Source organism: Psammomys obesus, unplaced genomic scaffold, assembly GCF_907164565.1.
Source record: "Psammomys obesus unplaced genomic scaffold, mPsaObe1.curated_primary_1811, whole genome shotgun sequence".
NCBI classification, from domain to species: Eukaryota; Metazoa; Chordata; class Mammalia; order Rodentia; family Muridae; genus Psammomys; species Psammomys obesus.
Window position 1 is genome coordinate 5,611,606 of NW_026596088.1, and position 25,890 is coordinate 5,637,495.

General features: G+C 50.5%; 2 protein-coding genes across 6 annotated transcripts in view; one reads left to right on the forward strand and one right to left on the reverse strand.

Annotated features, from left to right (window-relative positions):
* Ern2 (endoplasmic reticulum to nucleus signaling 2) overlaps positions 1-16,371 on the forward strand; it is a 19,191-nt gene extending 2,820 nt beyond the window's left edge. Inside the window, exons 3-22 of one of the 5 annotated variants that reach the window (XM_055627624.1) lie at positions 370-403; positions 660-732; positions 1,833-1,905; positions 2,053-2,160; positions 2,400-2,501; positions 3,361-3,625; positions 5,734-5,812; positions 5,897-6,044; positions 6,161-6,282; positions 6,911-7,066; positions 7,275-7,419; positions 9,614-9,698; positions 9,857-10,046; positions 10,124-10,223; positions 10,300-10,496; positions 11,673-11,820; positions 11,919-12,046; positions 12,912-13,035; positions 13,114-13,181; positions 13,264-16,371. In XM_055627624.1, the coding sequence (XP_055483599.1) occupies positions 370-403; positions 660-732; positions 1,833-1,905; positions 2,053-2,160; positions 2,400-2,501; positions 3,361-3,625; positions 5,734-5,812; positions 5,897-6,044; positions 6,161-6,282; positions 6,911-7,066; positions 7,275-7,419; positions 9,614-9,698; positions 9,857-10,046; positions 10,124-10,223; positions 10,300-10,496; positions 11,673-11,820; positions 11,919-12,046; positions 12,912-13,035; positions 13,114-13,181; positions 13,264-13,512 (2,594 nt within the window). In that variant the 3' untranslated portion in view covers positions 13,513-16,371. Of the gene's footprint in view, positions 1-369; positions 404-659; positions 733-1,832; positions 1,906-2,052; positions 2,161-2,399; positions 2,502-3,360; positions 3,626-5,733; positions 5,813-5,896; positions 6,045-6,160; positions 6,283-6,910; positions 7,067-7,274; positions 7,420-9,613; positions 9,699-9,856; positions 10,047-10,123; positions 10,224-10,299; positions 10,497-11,672; positions 11,821-11,918; positions 12,047-12,911; positions 13,036-13,113; positions 13,182-13,263 lie in introns of those variants that run through there. The other 4 variants (XM_055627626.1, XM_055627625.1, XM_055627627.1 and 1 more) reach the window with 4 other exon arrangements.
* Plk1 (polo like kinase 1) lies at positions 13,923-25,699 on the reverse strand. Its single transcript, XM_055627629.1, has 11 exons — positions 25,632-25,699; positions 23,514-24,595; positions 22,740-22,908; positions 21,785-21,929; positions 21,010-21,103; positions 19,493-19,712; positions 15,778-15,933; positions 14,891-14,968; positions 14,528-14,682; positions 14,249-14,431; positions 13,923-14,129 (listed from the first exon to the last, which is right to left on the reverse strand). Exons 2-11 carry the CDS (start codon positions 23,919-23,921, stop codon positions 13,923-13,925), a joined length of 1,815 nt encoding a protein of 604 aa, XP_055483604.1. The 5' UTR covers positions 23,922-24,595; positions 25,632-25,699.
* Between the last annotated feature and the right edge of the window lie 191 nt (positions 25,700-25,890).

Below are 25,890 nucleotides of genomic sequence, written 5' to 3' on the forward strand. Positions count from 1 at the left end.
GAAGGAAGGAAGGAAGGAAGGAAGGAAGGAAGGAAGGAAGGAAGGAAAAAACTAGGATGGAGAGCAATTGAGGAAGACACCTTTGACCGTCACAGACACACACATACACACACAAACATGAACACTAGGACCCAGCAAGCCAGTGTCCACAGGCAGCTTCACCAGTAAGCACCTGTGTGGACTTGGGAACCTCACTTCCGCTCTCTGAACCTCAGTGGCTTCACCTGCACATGGGGTAAAACGGGATGACAGAGCTTTTGCCACCTGCTGGGCTCTCCATCTGGGAAAGGGTAAAAACTCAGTGTGTTTGAGCTATGCTTTTCAACAGAGTCAAAAAGAGACTGAGACCCATTATCTTTGTTCCTGCAGACCCCATTATCCAAGGACCAATGTATGTCACAGAGTAAGTGAATCAGGGCCTCTTGTGGAAAGGGTGACTGTGGGAGCCGTAGTTGTGTGAGGGTTTGGGGGGGAGGGGAGAGGCATGTGGGACTATGACAGAAGTTAGGAAGAGTCTCATATGATGTGGTAAGGACTCTTGCTGCTCCAAGGTTCCTCCCACAGGGATGCACTCTGCTGGTTGAGAAGGGGTGGGAAAAGGACCTCACGAAGCCAGAGCCATGCACCCAGCCTTCTCTGTGTCCCTCTCTGCTCCACAGAATGGCCTTTCTCTCTGACCCAGCTGATGGCAGCCTGTACATCTTGGGAACCCAGAAACAACAGGGGCTGATGGTCTGTTTTCCCACATGGCCTGGGATGGGTCGGGGCAGGAATCCATCAGCCAGAGCATATCGGAGTGGGGTGTCTCCTGAAGCTGTCAGTCAAGGCTCTGACCACTGTTCTGAAGTCTGTCTGAAAAGTGGGGTGTCTGGCTGTACCCACAGAGCAGAATATCAGACTCTGAGTATATCATAGGGCATCTTCAAGACTCCGGGGGCACTGAGGTGAAAACGGTACAGGTTAGCTTTTGCTAAAATAATACATCACCCACAAATTCAAAGAATTAGGCTGGGCCCATCTCAGTAGTGCTGTTAGTCTGAGTTTGCTCATGAATATGTAAGTCAGCTAGGTAGCTCTGGCTCTGATGTTTGGTGGTTTATATATGCTCATCTTACCCTGTGCTCCTTGTTAAAACTCCTAACAAACCTGAAAACGGGACACTCACTCACTCACTCACATAATACAAACTCCAGAGAGAGAATGAGCCGAAGGAGGGCAGAGGGCACACCCACACACTCACCACCAACACTGAGTCCAAACAGCGCCTCAACCTCGCTGAGGCTTTTGTGGCTACTGAGTTTTAAAGGCCGAGTGGGTGTGAGCATCTTATGGTGTGTCCGTGTGTTTATGTGCCTGTGTGTGTTCTATGTATGTGTATATGTGTGTGTGCGGGTATGCATGTCTGTGTTTATGTGGCATGTGTGTGTGTCTGAGTGTGTATATATCTCTGTGTGTCTTTGCATGTACACATGTCTGTGTCTGTATGTGTAGATGTATCTATTTGGAGGAGGTCATCAGGTGCAACCAAGTGAAGCTTGTGGAGTCTTGGTACCCAGTGTGGTTTTGTTTTTGTTTGTTTGTTTGTTTTTGCACTTCCTCAAGAGACTCTATCTGTAGCAAGTGACTGAGGGTGCTGGCTCTGAGGCTGGTCTACCGGAGTGCCATGAGCTGACTTACTTAGCCTCTGGAGCTCCATTTTTTCCTCTCCTGGGAAACAGAAAGCACAAGGTGCCCAGTGAAAAGGTCTCTCTAGGCTGACCTTGGGGAGTGTGGCACAGCAAGGGCTGTGCCTGTGTCTGCTCTTACCCCTTCTCCGACCTTCTTCCTCTCAGAAACTGCCATTCACCATCCCAGAGCTGGTCCATGCCTCTCCTTGTCGCAGCTCCGATGGGGTCTTCTACACAGGTGAATATCTCCGCAGCCTGCGGGGGCTAGACCCAGCCAGTGAGAATGGGGATCTAGGTTATGTCAGACCAACCTGGCCAGGAACAAATGGGCACATGCAGCCTTGCCTACGCCACCTTTGTGTTGGCCTGCTTTCCTCCTCCACAGGCCGGAAGCAGGATGCCTGGTTTGTAGTGGACCCTGAGTCAGGGGAGACCCAGATGACACTGACCACAGAGGGCCTTTCTACTCCTCAACTCTACATTGGCCGAACCCGTAAGTCAGATGTCCCCAGCGTTGACTCGGGCTAGCCAGTCAATCTGACAATCGTCAATAAACATTTTGCTGAGCACTGACCAAGGAGCGAGAGGTGTAGTGATAAGCTTGGTCATCAGGACTTCGATCCAAATGCTTGGCAAGCCTCCAGTTAGTGCTACAAGAGCGATGGTCTCTGGAGTCGGGTTGGGGAAGCACCGTATGACCATAACCTTGGTGACCTTCCTTGCGGCACACAGAGTACACCGTCTCCATGCACGACCCACGGACCCCAGCCCTGCGCTGGAACACTACCTACCGCCGCTACTCAGCGCCCCCCATGGACGGCTCGCCTGGGAAATGTGAGTGTCACCTTTCCTCAGCCTTACCTTGGGGCAAAGTCCCCAACCTGGGGAATCCCCGATTTGCCATCGGGACCAAGTACCAGCACACAGTGATCCGCCTCTATGCTGCCCCCCTCACGTGCTGAATGATAACAGCCTGACCTGACCTGAGATGACCCTGATGATCACACAGCCTGGGCAATACATCTGAACTTAGCCATACCCCCAAGTGACCCCTGCCAGCTAACCTTGGGTGACTCCTTGCTTCTTAAGGAACCCCCAAGCAACCTCCCCAAATACCCTGAGCGATCCCGTCAAGTCTTAACTGACCTCAACATGGTGAATGACTCCAGCATATAACCCTTGCAGCACCCTTCATGTGTACCCATCCTACCCAACTTTCTGAGGAGCCTCCCAGCTGCTCCTAACTGACCTTGACTTCATCTTTCTTCATGAGGCACTATGCTGGCAACACACGAGTGACACTACCGAGGCTCCTAAGTGACCCCTTCATATTCCAAGCGCTTCCCAAAGGACCCAATGGCCTCTGGGTCACACTACTTGATCCCCCAGTCTGACCATGTCCATGATTCATGACCTGCATCCTAAAAATCTCTCCCTCAAAGGACCTCTCATCTTAACTCTCTCGGATGACCCAGACTCACAGACACACATAAGTCAACTTTGGATGGCCCCAACCTATTCCTTCCTGTTTGGACAAAATTGGGTTGATCTTCCTATGTCCCAGTACTCTCCGAGTGGCCTCACATGACCTTTGCACATCTAAACATGCCCCACCCCAGCTGCTTTCTGGTGTGTTCCCTGAGACCTCTCTGACATCTACCCTGTCATTTATTTTATTTTATTTTTTTGGTAGATATGAGCCACCTGACATCCTGTGGGATGGGCCTGCTTCTCACTGTGGATCCAGGAAGTGGAACTGTGCTATGGACCCAGGACCTGGGAGTGCCTGTGATGGCCATCTACACATGGCATCAGGATGGCCTGCGCCAGCTGCCCCATCTCACGCTGGCTCGGGACACCCTACACTTCCTTGTCCTCCGCTGGGGCCACATCCGACTGCCCGTTTCCAGTTCCCAGGACACAGCAACCCAGTTCTCTTCCTCGGACACCCAGCTTTTGTGAGTGTCCACATACAGAGCCCAGGGAGGGCATTTCTGAAGGTGTTAACAGCCCCAGCTGAATAGCCAGTCATAATGCTCAGCTGTGACCCACCAATACAGTTACATCGGGTGTCAAGATAACATCCCTAGGGCTCCTGGATATTCAAGACTTAGCAAGTGACTGAGTAGAGTCTGTCCCGGGAGGGTCCTCTGGGTCCCACCCTCTCTTGGTCCAATCAAAGTGACTGTTAAATACTTTAGGTGTTAATACTGTTAAATACTAGCCTTCCTTAAGCTATTCTAAGACACAGACTGGAGAAGACAGGGGTTTCTTATTTGTTCCATTTGCTCCACAAAAGCTAACTGAGCACTTACTGAATGCTAAGCATACGCTAAGCTCTGAGAGTCCAAGAGCAAACAATAGAGTCAGTTTTCCTGCCCACAGGAAGCTCGGAGTCTAGTAAGAGGACAGACATATAAAAGGCAAGTATAACATGGTGAGATAAAGAATGAATTTAGAAAAAAGATGACACCGTGGACCTGGGTATGGTGGTGCGTACCTTTAATCCTAGCACTCAGGAGACAGTGGCAGTTAGAGCTCTGTAAGCTTGAAGCCAGCTAAAGCTGCCTGAGGATCTCTCTCTCTCTCTCTCTCTCTCTCTGCCTTGCCGTTTCCCTCACCCCCTGCCACACACACACACAAGCACGGGAGAGATGGCACAGAATTAAGAGCATTGACTGCCCCTCCAGAGGATCCAGGTTCAATTCCTTCCAAGCACTCATGTGGCTCACAACCATGTGTAACTCCACTTCCGGGTGATGTGATGCCCTCTTTCTGACCTCTGTGAGCACAATGCATGTGTGGACTATACAGACATACAAGCAGGCAAACACCCATACATGTAAAAATAAAATGCATTACATTGAAAAAAGATGATGCCACAGCAGAAAAGCTCAAGGGACTGAGTAGTAGGTGACAGACAGGAATTTGGGGGAGGGACAGGATCAGGATGGTTAGAGAGTTCAGCCAGTAAGCAAGCCTGTATAGCAGGCTTCTAAAAGGTCATAGCTGCCTTCATTTTTCATTTTTCAAATACTAAAAGAGGAAGAGAGAAAGAAGAAAAAGATGAAATGGGAGGTGATGAATTCCAGTGTAGAAAAGTGAGTTCCTTCCTTCCTTCCTTCCTTCCTTCCTTCCTTCCTTCCTTCCTTCCTTCCTTCCTTCCTTCCTTCCTTTCCTGTTGTTTGTTTGGTTGGTTGTGTGTGTGTGTGTGTGTGTGTGTGTGTGTGTGTGTGTGTTTGAGTGTGTTTGAGACAGGGTTTCTCTGGGCAACATCCCTGCTGTCCTGGAACTCACTTTGTAGACCAGGCTGGCCTCAGACTCACAGAGATCCACCTGCCTCTGCGTTTCTGGGATTAAAGGTGTGTGCCACCGAACCCAGTAAAAACTGAGTTCTTATAAGAGATTGTGGACAGGTGTGGTCATGGATGCCTCTGCTCCCAGTACTTAGGATGCTACTGGCAGAGCATCATGAATTCGAGGCTAGCCTGGGCTACATAGTAAGATCCCCCATCTTAAAAAAAAAAAACAAAACAGTGAGACATACATTGAGAAAATGTTGCTATAGATTTTGTATTAGTTAGTTTTGCTGCATAACAAACTACTCCTGCACTTGTAGCTGAAAAACAGCCCACACTTGCTATATTCGAGTTTCTTTGGGTCATCCAGGTAGTTTTCTGGTTTCTGAAATCAACCGGTGACTTGGTGGAGGCAATGATCCAGAATACTGTCACTCACCTGTCTAGTGGTTGGTGGGCCATTTGGCCTGGAAGGTGTCACCTAGAATATTTCATTTATATACCATAAGGGCCTTCATCCCTTGTGGGAGAGACGGCTTCCTCATGCTGTAGTCTCAGGGCTTCAAGAACAGTCCTGAAGGGCAACTCCCAGGACCCAAGAATCATTCAGATTTATGCTTGTGTTGGATTCGTTTCATTGGCTAAAACAAGTCACGTGGTCAATCCCAGAGTCAACACGGAAGGAAGTACAGAGGTCACGTGGGTAGAGTAATGCTGAAACTACCCACCGGTATCACTCATCCTTCTCTTTCCCCCCTCCCCTTTAGGATGACACTGTATGTGGGGAAAGAAGAAGCTGGTTTCTATGTCTCTAAAGCACTGGTCCATACTGGGGTGGCCCTCGTGGTGAGAAGGGGACCTGTGAGTGGGCTGCCAAGAGGGATAGAGCAGGATAGGGGTTTCTTTTCACATGTGGCTCTTTTGACATAGCCCCGTGGACTGACCCTGGCCCCCATGGATGGCCCCACAACAGAGGAGGTGACGCTTCAAGTCTCGGGAGAACGAGAGGGCTCCCCCAGTACTGCTGTGAGATACCCCTCAGGAAGCGTGGCCCTCCCCAGCCAGTGGCTCCTCATTGGTGAGGCCCCCTGATTTCAATTTGAAATAGACCAACAGAAAAGCCTTATTAGCCCGGTTTCAGAGTCGGTATACTGAGAGCGTCCTCAACACTCTGGCTCTTACCCCTACCCTTAGGATACCATGAGCCTCCCCCAGTCCTGCACACCACCATGCTGAGGGTTCATACCGCCCTGGGGAAAGCATCCGCCGAGACAAGAGCCCCACAGGGCCTCCATGCTCCAGCTCTCTTCTCCGAGGTCAGTGCTGGGGTGGCAGGGGCTATGGCTGGGCCCAGAAGAGGTGCGTACAGCCTCTGTACCTCTTCCCCAGGCAATCGCATAAAAGTTCCCAGAAAACGTTTTGTTGCTGCTACTACCAGGCATGTTTAAAATGTCAAAATGATATTGGCTTCCTAAATCACAAAACGTAGTCCCCAGATTTTTTTCCCCCTTACTCTTCACTGTAAACATTGTAAAATATTCATCAACTGAGAAATTAAAAACAGAAAAACTATAAAGGCATGTTCTCCCAGGAGAGACTGGGGAAGCTCTCGTAAGTAGTTCAAGGTTAGAAGGAGCAAAGATTTCCAAATCCCTGAGAGTTTGCTCCAGGCCCACCAAATTCTTAATCTCTGGAGATGAACCTCATAGTTTCAACAATACCCCCACAAGCACGTGAATTTTTAATACATTCACAGAGATGCCGTTCTTCACTTAGGTTTGGTAACCTCCTCTCCTAAGCGATATTTCAGAACTATAGACAACACCGTACAGGGAACCCTCCCTCCCTACAATTTCAGCTAAGCCCTGTCTGGAACCCAGTGATGAAGATTTAAGGGTTGCACATAGGTGGGAGTATCAAGAGTGAAAGCCACTTTGTTCTTAGCTCCTAAACCTGAGGAGGGAGGAACCTTGGGATCCAAAACTACATCCTGAAGAGAAAGCTTCAGACTCTTATCCAGGGCTGGGATCCCAAGACCTGTTAGCAGCTAGCTTCACTGCCATCCTTTTAGGAGCCTGGGTTCTCTACCTGATGAGGCAGGTAAGTCCAACATCCTGACCCTGTCTGTCTTAGAATCTTCCTAGACAGAACTCTGCTTTTCCCTTCCCCCACTTCAGCTGCCTCTGCCTTCCTCCCAGGAGCCCCTGCTCCTGTGCTCTGTAAGTCCAAGCTCTATTGTGAACCCAGCTCTGGCAAGGCGTGGGGCCCATCAGGAAGGCTCGAGCCCACTAAAACCCATGTGTTACAGCAGCAGCAGCAATGCCCTTCAGCACCTGCAGGCCCTCCTGACCCCTTGCAGGATTCTCAGACACAGCCCTCAATGGCCACCCCGCAGGACCAGAAGAGATTGCAAAGCCTCCCAGAACCATCTCCGACATCCCATGACCCTGAAGGTGAACTTGAATGAACAAAATTTGGGGAGTCAAAGGCAGAGAAAAGGGAAGGGTGCATATAGTTTAATTTCAAAGTCAAACTGTCAGAAACTGCATATGGTGGATATGCATATGGTGGTAGATAATAAGAGACAGTCTCTGCAAGTGTCTGCTATTATAATATTATTACTGTTTTCGGGGTCTCCAGCTGTAGATAGAACTGTGTGAAGATCAAACTGTGGTCAGCTAGCTTTTGAAGAGTTGCCTTTGAGTGTCTGTTTTCTCACTGGTCCAATGGAGATGCAAACACCTCACAGTGTCTCAGAGGTGGTCATCATCATTATTAGCAAGTCAGTGCTGGGGACATACCTTAGTTAAGAGTGTGTGCATAGCATGTGTGATGCCCTGGGTTTGAACCCCAGCACTCATAAACCAGGCATGGTGGTACAGTCCTATAATACCAGCACTCAGGAAATGGAGGGAGGAGGATCAAAAGTTCAAGGCCGGCCTGGGATATGTGTCCAAAAAAAAAATCATATCTAGGTGTATTGATAATTGTTTTAAAATAATGTTTTTTTAATAATGGTAGCAGTAAGTTACCTAAGTATGGTTTTGATTTTGTTTCAACATTCCTTTCAGTGTTTCTTGGTTTAATTTTTAGCATAAGCCCTCAAAGACCACTGGTGTCTACTCGGTGCTAAGGGGGTATGGCTTATGCAACTATTTCTCACCCTAGTCTCCTCTCTGTGGCCCTGAGCCTCGCTGGTGCCTTTTGTGTCTTTGTGATCTGGTGCTGGCACCTTCCCATTGCTGCTCAGCCTGCTTCCTCATGCCAAATTCCCACCTGCTATGTGCTTTACTCAAGCTGATGTCTGCTTCGCTCCTGGCTTGAGGCTCCAGTATTCACCCATGTCCTTCTCTTCCTTGGGCCTCAGCCCCTCCTCAGAGTCAGTTCTAGGAAAGCAAGCATGCCCTCTGAGCCACATCTTCAGTCCAGGGGCAGATTTCCTAAAGGACTCCATAGCAGGGTAACCCTAGCTCTGAGATGAAGTTCTTGTCATGTATTACTCCACCTAGTCCCAAGTAAATATACATTCCACTGTACCCCAAAACCCATTTCCTTGGACCTTCTGACTCTGGAGTGGAATCTTTTTGTCTCTCTGCAGTCAAGACTGTATTTTCCCAGAGCTGTTCTTGCTAATAGCCAGTACATTTTTTTTTTAAACAGAGAAATGTGTGTATGTTTATATGTGCAAACAAAAAGACAACCTCAGATGCTATTTCTCAGGAGCCATAGACCTTGGTTTTGGGGTTTTGTTGTTGTTAGTGGTAGGTTTGGTTTCTTGAGATAGGATCTCTCTGTGTCATCCTAGATGTCCTGGAACTATGCTGGCCTCGAAGTCACGGAAGTCTTCCTGCCCCTGCTTCTTGAGTGCTAAGATGAAAGGCATGCACCACTCTGCTTGGATAGACTTTGATTTTTTGAGACAGGGATCTGGGGTTCACTGATTCAGCTAGGCTGGCTGGCCAACGTGCCCCAGGGATCAGCCTCCTCAGTGCTGGGATTACAAGTATGGCTTACTATGCCCAGGTTTCCACATGGGTACTAGGCTCAAACTTAAGTTCCCATAGCAAGGCAGACGCTTTCTTGACTGAGCCATCTCCCCAGTCCCAACCTCACTCACACACCAAGACTTTTGAGGGCACTGTGCTGTACTTTAAGCTTGCACTGAAGCATTCAGCATCACACTTATTTGCTACAACTGTGCTCAATTTCATCATGCTCTGCCTACTTGAATTCATCTTTTTATTGAAACATTCTACTTCCATAAAAAGAACTGTTGTGTTAGAGGTAGAAGAATGCGGGGGGGGGGGGACAGCAGAAGGTGCTCAAAAGGAAGTCATAGAGCCAATATCACCCACTCCCTCTTCTGTGTGTCCACTTGATCCTCACACCGATAAAGGTGATATTGCTATCAGTCCTGAGTCCCCTGCCTAGCCACACCAATAGCAGCACCAGCCACTGGAGCCATGTGTCTGGCACCTGGATCCTGGCTTTAGCCACTACAGCACACTGAGCACAGAAGGGTTGAAGTCTGGAGAAAGGACAAGATGGAGGGTGGGTCTGGCCTACGGCAAAGACAGGTGGGGGAGGATGACTGTGGGCAGTGAGCAGAGGTCACTAAGAGGACACTGATATCTTCCTTCCTGGTAGCAGAGCAGCCCACTGTGGTGGGGAAGATTTCCTTCAACCCCAAGGATGTGCTGGGACGTGGGGCAGGCGGGACTTTTGTTTTCCGGTGAGTGGCAGGTGGAGCCCAGGCTGCAGCTGTATCCCTCACAGCTCTTTTGACAACAAACAAAGGACAGGCATTCTTCCAGACTCCCAGGGGGATAGGTCCCAACCCTTTTCCCTTTCGGCTCTCTCTGAGCCCTCCACCACTGGTCCACCATTCAGAGGGCAGTTTGAGGGACGGGCCGTAGCAGTGAAGAGGCTTCTCCGAGAGTGCTACAGCTTGGTTCGGCGAGAGGTGCAGCTGCTTCAAGAGTCTGACAGGCACCCCAATGTGCTCCGCTACTTCTGCACTGAGCGTGGTCCCCAGTTCCACTACATTGCCTTGGAGCTCTGCCAAGCCTCCTTGCAAGAGGTGAGATGGGAGCCCAGGGAGGTAGGGAGAAAGGCCTTGGGCTGAGCAGTGACATTTTTGCCCTTCCCTCATCTTAGTATGTGGAGAACCCAGACCTAGACCGCTGGGGCCTGGAGCCCACCATGGTGCTACAGCAGATGATGTCCGGCCTGGCCCACCTACACTCTTTACACATAGGTACTGTCTTGTTTTTAGTGCCCTGACCCCTGCTTTTCCCCATTGGCGATCACTCACTCTCTCCACTCCCTTGTAGTACACCGTGACCTGAAGCCGGGCAACATTCTCATGGCTGGGCCTGACAGCCAAGGCCAAGGCAGAGTGGTCATCTCTGACTTTGGCCTCTGCAAGAAGCTACCTGCTGGCCGTTGTAGCTTCAGTCTCCGTTCTGGCATTCCCGGCACAGAAGGCTGGATGGCTCCGGAGCTCCTGCAGCTGCCCGCAGTCAGCCCTGTGAGTCTGCCCGCCAGCCAGCTCCTCTCTGAAAGAGGCTCCAGGGGAGAATCTATCCCCTCCTTCCCCCAGGAGTCTCCATCAGGGTCTATTCTGGGAAGAGAGTAGCATCCTGTGAGGCCAGGGATGCTGCTAAATGTGCTATAGCATACACTCCCTGACAGTTAGCTGTCCTAAATCTGTCACCCAGGTTGAGAAACCATGATCAGAAAATGACTTTGACACAGGGTCTTACTACCTAGCCTAGGCCGGCCCTGAATTTTGAACTTTCCGGCTTCAAGCCTCCCAAGTGCCAGGATTACAAGCACCATGCCAGGCTTAGAAAATAAGGTTTAACCTTCACTATGCTTCACAATCACTGAGGGGCTCAAATACACAAAAACTGGGTACGGTGGCCTGCAATTGCGGCACTCAGGAAGCTGAGGCAGGAGGATCCTAAGTTCAAACTACATAGAAAAATAAATAAAAGATTCTGGCTCTCACCTGTTCTGATCTCATTAGCTACGTAGGACCCAGTATCAGTGTAGACCTGGGGTGAAGAAAAAGGGAAAGTGCATACTAATCTCATGGCAGTACAAAGTGCAAAGCAGCATCAGCCCCGGTGGAGTTTGGGAGCCTAGGACTCTAGGTCTGGATTCATGAGTAGGTGGAAGGGGAAGCGATAATGGACCAAAACATTGGGCAGAGCCATGCCCATTCCTAAAGATAAGAGAAGGTAGTGACCAGGGGGCAAGAGACCGAAGGGTCCAGAAACTTGATGTTAGGAGCCTTCCTCTACAGTATAGTTTTATATTAGCCATCAGTATTTTAACATTGGGGAAATCCCATACACACACACACACACACACACACACACACACACACACACACCCCTTAGATTATCAAATGCACTTGAAAAAACTTCAGCTTTGTCATCCGGGCAGTCTCCTGGTGATGATCAGTGACCAGGCCCATGCTAGGTGACCAGTTTTCGCTCTGACCCGAGTGTGGTCAGCCTTACTCAGTTCCGCTGTGACTCCCTACAGGAAGGAAAGCCAGGACCAGAAAGCTCACAGGGGCAAAGAAAAGTCCTGGTCTCAACAATCCCTGACCCTGGCTCCCTGCTGCTCTACAGGTGGAGGGGGATTTTAGCAAGGCCCACTTCCTCCTTCTCATGCCCGTCTCTCTGGCCCCCAGACCAGTGCTGTGGATATCTTCTCTGCAGGCTGCGTGTTTTATTACGTGCTTTCTGGAGGCAGCCACCCCTTTGGAGCAAGTCTCTACCGTCAGGCCAACATCCTCTCAGGGGATCCTTGTCTGGCTCAGCTGGAAGAAGAGACCCATGGTGAGAACCAGGGAGAGTCAGGCAGGACCAGCAAAGATGGGAGGGAGGAGGCATGAGATTGGGCACATTTAAGCCATCCCTTTTCTTTTGCCCTCCAGAGAATGTTGTGGCATTGGACTTGGTGAAAGCCATGCTGAGCCTGCTGCCCCAGGGTCGTCCCTCAGCAGGCTGGGTACTGGCCCACCCCCTCTTTTGGAGCAGAGCCAAGCAACTCCAGTTCTTCCAGGTTAGATGGAGATCTTGGGAAGGGACACACACACACACACACACACACACACACACACACACACACACCCCGCCAAATCTTCGAGTTTGGGTCCTGTCTTCGTCAACTGTTCTATTGCTGTGAGGAGACACCGTGACCAAGGCAACTTATAAAGGAAACATTTAATTGAGCACTTGCTTACGGTTTCAGAGGGTTAGTCCATTAGCATCTTGGTGTTTTGGAGGAAGGCAAGCATGGAAGTAGAGTAGTAGCTCAGAGCTCACATCTAATCCACAAGTTGTAGGCCAAGAAAGGAACATGGCCTGGTGTGGGCTTTTGAAACCTCAAAGCCCACCCCTAGAGACACACATCTTCCAATAAGGCCACACCTCCTAATCCTTCCCAAACAGTTCTACTAACTGGGGACCAAACATTCAAACATACACGCCTATGGAGGCCATTTTCATTCGGACCACTACAGGTCCTGAGGAAACGGAAAGCAGAGTGGCTAAGGGAAAAGAACCTTGTACCCTGGCATCTGTGCATTTGCTCTAGCTGCCCCTGTATGGAAATGCAGTCCATTCTCATCTGCTGTCATTCATGCTGTGACACCAATGTAGATACTCCTTCCATGTGTGACCTTGGGCAAGGGACCACATCTGAGCTACAGTCTGCCTACCCGTAGAACAGAGACAACAAAACTTCTTTCAAGGTGGTGGCACAGAGGTAGGGCATAGGGAAGCCTTACTTTCCAGGAGGCAATAAATAGCCCTTGCCATCCGCAGTCAAGAGGCTTTTGCTACTCCACCATCAGCCACACAACACAGTCCTGGCCCTTGGGCCTCCAACACTGGCCACAAGGCTCAGGAGCTCTGTGGGGTCCTAGGATGTCAGCGACTGGTTGGAGAAGGAGCCAGAGCAGGGGGCCCTTGTGATGGCACTGGAGGCTGGAAGCCACAAGGTGATCCGGGAAAACTGGCACAAGCACATCTCGGCACCATTGCAGGCAGGTAGAGGCTGCACTTGGGTGGGCTTGAGGGGCAGAGACCCAGTGGGGACTCCTCTGCAGCCCATCTCTCTGCCCACAGATCTGAAACGGTTCCGGTCATATAAAGGGACGTCCGTGCGAGACCTGCTGCGTGCCATGAGGAACAAGGTGTGTTCTGGAGCCTGGGTGGGGCACGATCAGAGATGGTCTGCCATAGCTGAACCTGGGTCCTTGTCCTGCTCATCCCCAGAAGCACCACTATAGGGAGCTCCCAACTGAGGTGCGCCAGGCACTAGGCCAACTCCCCGCTGGCTTCATCCAATACTTCACACACCGCTTCCCGAGGCTGTTGCTCCACACTCACCACGCCATGAGGACCTGCGCTTCTGAGAGCATCTTCCTGCCCTACTATCCACCAGCTTTGGATGCCAGGAGGTCCTGCCAGATGCCACAAAGGGCTGAGATCACCACAGGTCCCAAAGGCAGACCAAGAAGTTGAGCCTGTGGCTGAATCTGGCCTCAAGAGTGTCAGAAAAGGTGGGCAGCAGTTTAGCAGCCTGAGACTATTGGGGCAGAGGAATACTCTGGGGTCAGGGAACACTTAAGAAATATAGGACCAAGGAAAAAGAGATGTACATATATTTAATGTATATAAAGGCAAGGAAAGGGCAGTCTCAGATTCAATAGAAATATCTATACAGTTCATACAGTGGGCTGAGGGCAGGAGAAGAGGTTGTAAACCCACACCCAAACATGTACAAAAATAACTTACACAGCAACCCCTTCAAGCCAGGCACTGCTCCCTGCCCAGCCCCCAGGGCCAGGGGCACTGAACAGCAGCCCCAGGGGGCCAGCAGTGCAGGCCCAGAGCTAGCAGAGTGAAGGGGCACCAGTCCGAAGGACAGAGACCTAGGAGGAGGCCTTGAGGCGGTTGCAAGCGGAGCGTGAGCTCAGCAGCTTGTCTACCATAGTGCGGGCATAGCGGAGGCGGCTAGCCAGTTCTTTGCAGCAGCCGTATTCTTCCAGAAGGCTCAGTCGGTATGTTCGGAAGTCCCTCTTCTCATCGATGTAGGTCACGGCTGCCATCAGGGGACACAGGATAAGCTTGGTATGGTCCTAGGAGGGAAGGAGGGAGCAAGCTGGTGTCTGAGGTTAAGGTTAAGAGGGGAGGAAGGCACTGCAGCTGGTAAAGTACTTGGGTGCGGCCACCCAAGTACTGCCCCTGCCCTGCATACCTGGAAGAAATTAATCTGCACAGTGCCATTGCTGAGGTGCAGGATGATGGCGCTGCGTGTGCGGAACCACGTTCGCAGGTAGGGCAGCCGGGCCAGCTCGTCACCTTCCCGGGGCGTGATGTTGGCCCCTGCCTTCAGCAGGTGTTCGCTCATGTAGTTGCGGAAATACTTGAGGAGTGTGATCTACTTGGAAAGTTGGGGGAGGGATTTCGGAATGAGGGCCTGACGCTGAGGCGGGCTCCGTACGTACCACACTAGCCCTCGGCAGCCAGTACCCACCTTCTTCATTAAGGAGTTGGGGTGGGAGCTCACGGTGAGGTAGGACTCCGTGCCATCACGCTCTATGTACTGTAGGCTGTCACCGTCATTGTAGAGGATAAGGCGTGTTGAGTCATTAAAGAGCACCCCCACACTGTTGTCACACAGTTGATACCCTGGTGACAAGTGGAGGGCTATCTCAGAAGGGCAGGAGGAGGTGGGCAAAGGCTTTGAAATAGCTCAGTAGTACAGTGCTCGCCTACCATGCAGAAGGCCCTGAATTCAATTTTTGGGCACACACATACACGCACAAATCACTCACTCAAAGGATAGATACCATGGCCTCACCATCCCCCCGCCCACCCCACTTTCTGGGACACCTACCAAGGCCATACTTGTCCGAATAGTCTACCCACTTGCTGACCCAGAAGATAGGGATGCAAGCAGGATCCTCAGCCTCCTCTGAGACAGAAAAAGAGCACTGGTTAGGTCAGCCCCATAGCCCCATCCCGTCCTCTCATGCAGCCCTCCCCAGGGCAGAATACTGACCCCATGAAGCCTGAGGAGGGGCCTGACAGCACAATCCTAGACACCCAGACATCCAAATGGAGAATCACAGCCCAGGATGCCAAGTGGGCCCCCTTTACTCTAAGCCTACTGCCTCTCATGAGCAGTGGTAGGTGTGGACAGGAAAAGAAAACGCCAGGCTTCTCAAAGAGCCCACAGTCCAACCACAGGGATAAAAAAATGATCAAAATCTCTAGGCTGCTCTGTCCTTAGCACTGGGGCTGGTGGAAGACCTACTGCCCCAGATTAAAGTGATGAAGAAACATAGCTGACCATTCAACTACTGCAACGCTAGAACCAACTCAGTGTACACAGGTCCCTATTGTAAAGACAGGAATGTGCTGGGAAGAGATGTTACATTAGAGAATTAAGTCAGGTTTGGAAGAGCTGGCAGTGGGGGTCAAGGCAGTGACATTGGGCACAAAAGCCCTGAGGCTGGAGCTGATATGAACCTCTTGAGGAATTCATTCCCTGAGCGGAAGAGACCCAGACAGTGCCCTATGCAGAGCTGGCCGGCCTATTAGCCACCCACAAGATGAGATGGAGCAGAAGCAGGCAGAAGGCACACTAGGGAGGGGTGTGGGTGAAGGCTAACTCATCTGGACTTCGATCAATAGGAAATGGGCAAAGCAAAGGTCGAGTGGGCACTGGGCCTTGGCGCTCTGCTGGCTGAGACACCCTGCCTTCTCTGGACATGCACTCACCTTGCCGCACCAACCCTCGCTCTGAGGGCTTGGAGGCATTGACGCTGGTCAGCTGCTGCAGCATGTCACTCAGGTGGCACTCGATGGCCTCATTTGTCTCCCGAACCACTGGCTCTTCTTTTTCCCGGGGACGGTCAGGCAACGGGTTCTCCATGCCTGAGAAGGTGACATGGTCATTGGTCAGGGAAGACAGTGACATGGTCACTGGCCAGGCACAAAACTGGAGGAGCATGCGAATTTTACTGCCTGCCACAGCTAGCACTCTTCCCAGAGAACTCTTTTTAACTATCACCGCTTTGGGGAAACTGAGTCATTACCAGTTTGTGTGACAGGTATGTGGTGCTTACTGAGAGGCCACAAGCTTCAGGCGCTCAGGCCTCTGACCCGACAGCCTGGTTTTCCAGGACAGCAGCTGTTGCTGTCAGTGAAGGAGGCTGCCTGAAGGCACCAGCAACTCAGAGCCGCTCCCCTCCCATTCAAGCAAAGAGTGAAGGGCACCTGTGCTTCCAAGAAGGTGGAAGGATGGGTGGGTGGGGCACAATGTTTCTCAGGATAGATTCCTTTAAATAAAGCTTCAGCAGCTTCCTACTGGAACCCTTTGTTTTGTGTGCTTACAGATAGACCGAGCCTAGTGACACACACGGAAGCATTGAGTTGGCCTAGGACAGCTAGGGGTGCACTGGGCACTCTTGCTGTCACTTGAACAACTCATTTCCCCAAACTAGCATGTGACAGTTCTCCCGTGAAACAAGTCATTTTTCTTAAATTTTCAATTAAAAAAACCCAAACAAACCATCACACTACATTAAGAACTCAAGTGTGAAACAAAATATTTAAGATATGACTTTAAAACTAGCCAAAAGGGGGCTGGAGAGATGGCTCAGCAGTCAAGAGTCCATGCTTCTCATACCAAGACCTTGGTGTGGTTCCCAGAACACATATGATGGCTCACAACCATGTGTAACTCCAGTTCCAGGGGGATCTTCTGGCCTCTGTGGTCACCAGACATGATGTGGTGTATAGACATATATGCATGCAAAATACCCACACACAGTAAAAACACACACACACACACACACACAACAAAACCAGAGACAAAACAAAACAAAAAAGAAACCCTAGCAAAAATCACACCTGTCCAAACGTAACTATTGGGAGTGTGAGAATACCACAGGAACAATATCACGCAACTCTCTACCTTTGGGTGAGCTTAAAAAATGTCTCTAGAATTTTTTTAATGCTACTTTATTTAAGGGGAAAAAAAATAAAAAAAGCAGTATTTTAACCACCACCAAATAAGATTGAAATCCAGAAGGCTGGCACTACAGGAAAGGAGAACAGAAGAGGGGCTTGGGCTGTGGCTCTAACATGGAGCCCTGAGTTAGATTCTCAGCTCCTCACAAACTGGGCATGGTGGTCCATGCCTGCCGGTAATCCTAGCACTCTCCAGGCAGAGGCAGGAGGAGGAGACGCTCAAGGTCATCCCCGGCTACTCTGAGTTCCAAGCAGCCTGGGCCACATGAGACACTGTCTCAAAAATTGAAAAGGAAAAAGAAAAATTACAGCAATAATCACTACAACCAAGCGGGTGCTAAAATCAGTGGGCAACAGCTGGATGAAGCGGCATAATTTCAAACAGCTCCCTGCGAGATACTTATCAATTACAATGTCTGCAGCAGAGATAGCCTTGTCTCCCTGGCACACAGAGAAGAGCATTGCTCAGAATGCAGACCCTCTTTGCAATCATGAGGAAGCATCGAATCCAACAGGAATCAAACTCATGAGCACCATCCGAAAGTGTCAAGGTCACAAGACACAAGGAAAAACGCAGAGACCGTCACAGGCTGGAGGAGACTAAAAAGCCAAGTCACTAATGCCAAGTTGGGTACTGACTGGCATCCTGCTGCAGAACAAGAGCTGTGAACAGGGCATTTGGAGCTTGTTGGCAGGATCCTTTTGTGGCCAGTGTCTTAGTTTTGGTGGTTATTCTGTGGCACTACAGGAAAGGAGAACGGAAGAGGGGCTTGGGCTGTGGCTCTAACATGGAGCCCTGAGTTAGATTCTCAGCTCCTCACAAACTGGGATGATGCGGACAGTGGAGGAAGCGAGGTGAAGGTACATGCAAAGTCAGCTCTATTTTGTTTGCAGCATTTTCATGTAACCCTAAGATTACTTCAAGATAAACCAAATCATTAAGTCAGATGTGAGACACACAGTTGTAATCCCAGCACTTGGGAGTTCAAGGCTAGCCTGGAACTGGACACAGAGACCCTGTCTCAAAGCACCAAAACCAGCCTAAGTCGCTTGCCTAAAAATGGAAATCTAACTGAAACAGATGAACTAAGATTTTTGCAGTAAATTGGTGATATATCATCCAGAAAAACAAAGCCCTTCAAGCTACCTCCCAAAGATTACAACTCTTAATAATATATATTAAGGATAAATAAGACTGCAATAATAATAATAATAACAATAACAACAATAATGCTAAATGCAGTAGCATACTCCTATAAGCCTAGCACTGGGGAGGGTGAGGCAGGAGGATTTCAAACCTGAGGTCAGCCTTAGTTTCATAGTCTGTCTCAAAAGAAAAGGTAGGAAGGAAGGAGGGAGGAGTAGTAAAAAAAAAAAAAAAACAACAACAACAACAAACAAAAAAATATTATTGTTGCCAGGCAAGGTGGCTCACACCTTTGATCCTAACAGTTGGGGAGGCAGAGGCAGGTGAGTTGGAGGGCAGCCTGGGCTATAGTCTCCCCCAATATAATAATAACGTAACATAACATAACATAACATAACATAACATAACATAACATAACATAACATAACATAACATAACATAACAATATATGATTAATGCTGATAGTCCCAAAGTTGATGCTGATGTTTGTCACATTTTTTTTTCCTATCACGAAATGTATCCCCAAGTATGACCAGCAGAGGAAAGCTCTCTCTCTCTCAGATTAAGAAAGAGGAATGCATAGGGGACGGATGACACAAGCATCAGAAGGAATGTAACCAAACTGGGAAAGAGAATCAAACGCTTTCTGTTCAGGCCACTGTTCTAAGAGTTTAGACAATAATTTAAAAAATTGATATTAAAACGTGAATCAGAAAAATTCTGACCTCTAAAGAGCTCTAGAAACAAAAGCTAACTAAGCAGGAGAAAGGGACTCCACTGATTCGGAAAGACACGTACTTTAGAGCAAGAGTAAAATGGCAGACCACCAGAGGTGGCCGTAGAGACATTTCAAAAGCGAAATGCACCAATGCAAACATGTAATCCTGGTGCTCAGGAAAGCCCTAGGCAGGAGGACTGAATTCAAGAGCAGCCTGGTGACAGTGACAGAGACAGTCTCTTGAAAAACACACAAAAAAGAACAAAGGGTGCATGGAATGAGCAACGTAGGGAATGCTGAGTGTGAGAACTGAGGATGGGACATCATCCTCCAGGCTTGCTCCTGAAAACTTACAGCACTCTCAACAGATCATGCAAGAGAGATCTTAGAGACTCTAAACAGAAATTTCCTGGGCTTGCTGTTCAGTCTGCTTCCTCCTTCTTGGGTCCAATGGTTTGATTTGGTCGGTTTTTCCTCTGTGGCCAAGGGGCGGAAGGGCCCAGGGATCAGACCCAAAGATAGGACCCACACCTCTGGAGGCAGGCAGTAAGGCACCTGGGCTCTCCGGAGTCTGTCCTACCCAGATCAAGCTTTACCTTTATTGAGGACTGTGAGAGGCTTCCGGCTGCTGGGGTCCAGGCTGCTGGGAGCTATTGAAAACCTTGGTGGGATGGTGAGGCAGGTGATGGGGAGACGGGCAGGGATGTAGCCAGAAGTGAAGAACTCGTCATTGAGCAACTCGTGAATGGTAGGACGGGCAGTGGGGTCTGTCTGAAGCATCTTCTGGATGAGGGAGGCAGCCACTGGGTTGATGTGCTGGAGTGGAGAGGCAGAGCCTAAGTGAGATGAGATAGGGACCCCAGCCAGCATGCGGCTGCTCCAGTCTCAAAGGTACCACGACTCATGGCCAGAAGTTCCACCAGGCCCTCCACCCTCAGCTTTAGAAAGGATCATTTCCTACCGCTTGGCACTCAAGATTAACCTGGGATAACTTTCCCTTGCAAAGGACATTTAATTATCTACTAGAGGAACCTCCAGGTCCCAAAACCTGTATTTAAATCCTAGCTCTACCCCTGATTTCAGCTATGACAAATAACCGGGGCTTTCTAGGGCCTACCAAGGAGAGAAGGTTCCGCACCTAGAAGCCCACCAGTGGGATACCTGGTTTATGAGATAAAACCTAGCATGTCTGTCACAGCGTTAACTCTATGCTTACATGACAAGAATGTATTCCTGTACAGTAACTCATTTGGCCCTCACAAAAACACCTCAAGGTCTCTCTCTTCCCCTTCCTTTGTATAATTAGAATAGAGACAGGATCTCACTATGTAGCTGAGGCTGGCTTGGAACTTGCAATCCTCCTGCCTCAGCCTTCCAAATGCTAGGACTACAGGTGTACACATATCCACTGTTAGGCCTCCCTCCCTCAGAGGAGGGAGTCTCCTGTCTGAGAATACACATGGCCTCAGTGATAAAACCAGGACCTATACCACAGCAGTCCAGCTTGCTCAAGCAAGCCCATGCTGTCTGCAGTGAGCAGATCTGTGATAGTATCTACTCTACAAATAAGGTGAGGACACCAATTTGAAAGTGGCCATGTGTCCCATGTCCCCAGAAATGGGTTATCCCTTCAAATGGATTCATGCCATTTGGTTGTGAAAATGGCTGTCATCTTGTCATTGGGAAGCCCAGTTCATGAGAGTCAGGCCATCTCCTCTGTTAAGCACAGCTTAGCTGGATAGATAGGCTCTATGACCCAAGCTTAAGCGCGTCTGCCCCTCTTCTTTTCTCCCTGTGCTTTACATCCTTTAAGGAAGATCCTAAAGACACAAGCTGGACGTGGGTCTCAGTTGGTAGTGTTTGCCTACAAGTGCAAAGCCAGCTTCCAGAATGTCATAATGTCAACATGGTGGAGCATGCCTATAATCTCAGCACTTGGGAGATAGAGGCAAGAATCTGGAGTGCGAACTCAATGTGCAGTGAGTTCAAGGCCAGCCTTCAGACAGACCGTGGCTCTACTAGAGGTAGGACTGACTCATCTCTGTTCTGGGGATATAGCTGGGCTCAGCTTTTGGCTGAAACATAAACTAAGACAATTAAGTGTTGTCGTCACCTTGGGAATACTGTATTCATTTTTCTTGATCCGGAGGTAAGTCTCTTTTAGGCATGAGGTCTCAAATGGAGGCTTGCCCACTAGCAAGGTGTACCTGGAAGCACAAGGAAAGATTTTGCTCAAACTCCCAGCAAAGTCCAAATGCAGAAGGCATTGTCTCAGGAGTGGAGGAAGGGAGTTGTGCTGGATTGACGGCGGGGATGGGGATGATCTCCCAGTCTGCCCAGCTCCACAGCAACCAATGGCCAGGACAAGCCCTCAGAAGAATACAGGTGACAACACCAAGGGCCCAGGGACGACCCAGCTCTGGCCTGCAGTGACAGAGGGCTCTCTAAGGGCCCCAGAGGCCACTACTGTCCCCCGCAGGCCACTGTGCTGGGGCTTCTGCCTACCACCAGCCTTCCTGCTGGCCTAATTCCCTCATTCGTGCTTCCCAAGCTTTACTGAAAGACAGCCAGGGACAGTCTGAGATTCTGCAGGCCTAACAAGCCTTCAGGTGTTGACGATTTGGGTCTGTGCAAGCTTTTAACAAGCAACAAGGGGCAGGAGGGAGGAGTGAAGCAAGAGAAAGGCAGTAGTCTTTCCCTGGACCCATAAGTCCAAGCTGCAGGAATGCTACTGCCTACACCAATTGATGGAACTAGGGCTTCATTTGAGGCAGCCTCTCTTCTAAATCAGCCATCCTACATGGCAGAAGGACCCACAGGGTAAGGTCAACTGGGTGAAATGCCTCAGAAAGCCCTGCTGAGGCCCGACAGCGCCATTCCCAACTTACATGATGCACCCGATGGACCACACATCCACCTCAAAACTATGTCCCTTCTTGCTCAGCACCTCAGGAGCTATGTAGTTGGGAGTACCGCACAAGGTCTTCTTTCGTTCCCCTTCATACTCCACTTTGGTTGCCAGCCCAAAATCCCCTGAGATGAAGGGAAGAAGAGAGTTCTCAGCTGTTTGCCCTGGGCCATCTGTGGTTGTAGGCAGCTGCCTCAGGCCTGACCACTGGGCACTGGTGCCCTGAGACCCCAGAGCCTCCAGTCCCTGAAGGCTCCACTCTCTGGCTAGCCTCCCACTGCCCTTTACTTTAGATAGCAGGGTTAGGGCGGTAAGATGGCTCGGCAGGTGCTTGCCTCCAAGACAGATAACCTGAGTCGATCCTGGGACCCATGCAGTGGAAGGAGAGAACTGAGTCCTGAAAGTTACCCTCTGTTCCCATTCCTCACATGCATGTATCAGATTTACAACACACAGGATAGCAGAATTGGATGTACTGGTGAATCAAGTAAATAATCCTCCTGACTGTCGCTGGGCAAGTGTGAGAAAAAGTGACAAGGGTATGGGGACTGGCAAATCAGAGTTGGAAGGGACAGGTGCTTTTCAGCTCAGTAAAGAGACAGCTGAGGGAATGCTGCTTGCCTCGCTCCACAGCATATGTGTGGACCTCCAGTTTAAAAAGGAAATTTGCTGAGGGCCTGGCTCAGCCATAGGGGACAAGGCAGTATTTGGGGAGGCACCCTCAAGTTCAAAACTGCTGTGTTAAGGCCTCTAAAGGCAAGACACGGGACTATGGCCCCCACTTCTCCTTTCTAGACTAGAGGGCTTCCCAGAGGGGAGCACCTCCACTTGCCATTCGCCCTCTGTCTCTCTGGCTCCCATTCTCCCAGCTTTCCCCTCCTTGCCACCTCTTGCATTGGAACCAGGCACCCCCGCCCCCAGCCCCAACACCTCACCTATTTTCACCTCCAGATCCTCGTTCAGGAAGAGGTTGCCCAGCTTGAGGTCCCTGTGAATGACCTGATTGCGGTGCAGGTACTGGCAGCCCAGGACTATCTGGCGCAGGTAGTAGCGGGCCTCGGGCTCTGTCAGCGCTTTTCTCCTCTTGTGCAGCTCCAGCAGGGACTGAGCATTCGGAAGGAAGAGATTACTGAAGGCCAAGGCGAAGGGTGGCCAGCTGGATGTGGCTAGGACTAGGTGCTCGGGAGCTAAGACAGTTCCTGATAATTCTGCCCATACTGTTTTATTCACAGGCCCCTCTCCGGGTTAGCTCATGCCCTTAGCCAGAATCTTCTCTCAACCCCACTCTCGATCCTCTATCCCGGGGCTTCCTCCCGGGAGGTAAACGACCCCCCTTTATCAGAAAGCTCTGAGATCTGACTCCAAACAGCCGCCCCCCACCCCCGCCCCAGACCTTGCCCCACTCCGGAAGTTCGAGGTCCGTGGCACCCCCTAGCCTGAGACCCTTCGTTAGTCACTTTAAGCATCCATTTCCTGCACTTACACACAGGCTTGGGTCCAAGAGGCATCTTCCCTAATGGCAACAGGGCCCAGGCTCCGCTTCCTTTGAACCCCGGCCTTAACAGTTAGGAGTGCCAAGCACCCTCGATAGATGCCTCCATGGAAGCCTGAAACCCAAGCAACTCCTCTAGTCCACTCCAAGACCTCGATGCCCCTTTGCCAGCAAGTTCCGCGTGTGGGGGTCCCAGACCTGCGGCAGAAACACTCACCCTCCTGCGACAGAGCTCCAAAACCACAAACACAAAGTCGCTGTCCTCGAAAAAGCCGTGGAAGCCTACGACATGTTGGTGTGCGAGGCTGCGGTGAATGGAAATCTCCATAGACATCTTCTCCTTCTGGTGGGGCTTGAGCAGCAAAGACTTAGGCACAATCTTGCCTGCGAACACCTCTTTTGTGTCTGCATCGGAGATCTCGAAGCATTTGGCAAAGCCTCCTTTACCCAGAAAGCGGCCCCGTACATACTGCCGCCGGCTACGTGGGTCCACCAGGATCTCCGGAATCTCTTTGGCCAGCGGTGCGGCCACCGGGGCATCGGGAGCTGCATCTCCTGGGGCCCCGGCTTTCCCGAGGTCGGGTGGTGCTCGAGCCAGCTTCCCAACTTTTGCCGCTGCATTCATGATCTCGAAGTTATTCTACAGACCTGGCCGTGCCTGTGCAGACGATCCTGCTAGGCTCCGCTCCACCCCGAATTCAAACGCGGCGCTGGGAACGTTATAAGGGCCTGCGCGTTGCTGATTGGCCGCAGGGATTTAAAATACAAACCCGCCCAGCGCGCGGCACCATGGGAGTGCTCTATGGCGCAGCCGCCTTTAAACTCCGATCTTGCGGGCGAGAAACTTGATAGGCAGGAACTTCAGGACAGCGTGCACGTGAGATAGCCTGGGAAACTGGGAATGAGTGAATTGCGCGGAAATCCCCAGCGGAACAGGATTCGGTCCTGCTTTCTGCTCCTCGGCCAGGCCGTGATCATGTAATTCACCTGCACCTCCTCCAGGGACTTCTGTTAGGACCTAACTAACACCTTCCTCCACCCACCTGCCCTTCTCGAACTGAAACTCTCAGGCTTACGGGTAGCTTGAGAACCCACCGCCTCCCCGTCGACCGCCCTCTCCCTGGCTAGCCCAAATAAACCCAAACCTGAGCAAACTCGGCACGCCTGGCAGGCAGATGCACCTTCGCCGCGCGCGGACTGGATCCCTCTGTTGAACAGCTGCCCCAGTCCCTGAGTTGGAGCTCAAGCCTTCTCCTGAACAACCCAGGTGCCAACCGCATCTGCAGAACCTGGGAACTCCTTAGGAAGGCAAAGGAGGGGCGTGAGTTCAAGATGACAAGTTAGCCTAGATCAGTATGAGCTGTCCCCCACCCCCCATCCCCTGGGAAAGAAACTTCCCAGGTATGACCTGCTGGTCAAACAAGACCTTCAGGTGAGTCCTATACACTGTGAAATATAAGAAACACCATTTGTCTGTCTGGCCCCCGTGATTCAAGGTTGCCTAGCTGTGAGTTGTGTTGCCCAAAGCCCCAAAAAGAAAGGCCAAGTCTGGCCTGCAGATGTGTTTTGTTTAGTCTGCATTAAAATAATATTATTAATAATAATAAAAAAGGATTTACAACATGTAAAAAGAGTGGCCACACAGTGCAAGTATGGCTTTTTTTGGGGGGGGGGGGGTGTCAACTCTGGCCACTGTTCCTAGCCACTCCTTTGCCTGCTTGCCCTCTGGCTTTTGTGGGCACTTCCATTAGAAGCTGTGTTCCCGTGGCTCCCCCAGGAGGATCCCGTTGCTCTACTGAGCCAAAAATGGCAGCACCGCTGTCTTTCCCAGTGCCTGGGAACCCATCTTACTGAATGCTTGCTGAGTAAGAGCAAGCTTTATCTCCAAAAACCTCAAGTTCGCCAGGGTGGGTGCACTCCTTTCATCCCAGCACTGAGGAGGCAGTCAGGCAGAACTCTGAATTTTAGACTAGCAGCGTTAATACCATGGACAGACAGACATCGTGGCAACAGCATGGGGTGGGGATGGGGCAGGATGGGGCACCCTGGCGATGTAGATTCACTTCCTATGTGAAATGCCAGGGCGCCAGCAAGTCTGTCAGCTGGGGCCTCACAATCTCCCAGAAGGGTGCCTGTCCTGTCAGGGAGAGGAGGCCTGGGACAGAGGCTGGATTCTAACATAGCACTTTTACAAATCTAAGGCTTCCTACGTGAAAGCTGATCCCTCTACAACTGAACAGTATGGTTTTAAGTTGTGTGTGTGTGTGTGCATGTGATCACAGGCATTCACATGTAGATCAGAGGACCAGCTTGAGGACAGGTCCCCTCATTCCACCTTGTTTGAGGCAGGGTCTCGTGTTCACATCTGTTTACACCAACCATGCTTCTGTTCCCACCTCCGTCTCTTCTCGAAGGTGCTGGAAATAAAGAAGGTGCAGATGCTGTTGCAACTGGCTTTATGTGGGCTCTGGGGATTCCATTTCATAGCAGGTGTCTATCTATCTATCTATCTACCTATCTATCTATCTATCTATCTATCTATCTATCTATCTATCTATCTATCTAAGACAGTGTCTTGTTTGGCTGCCTAGATA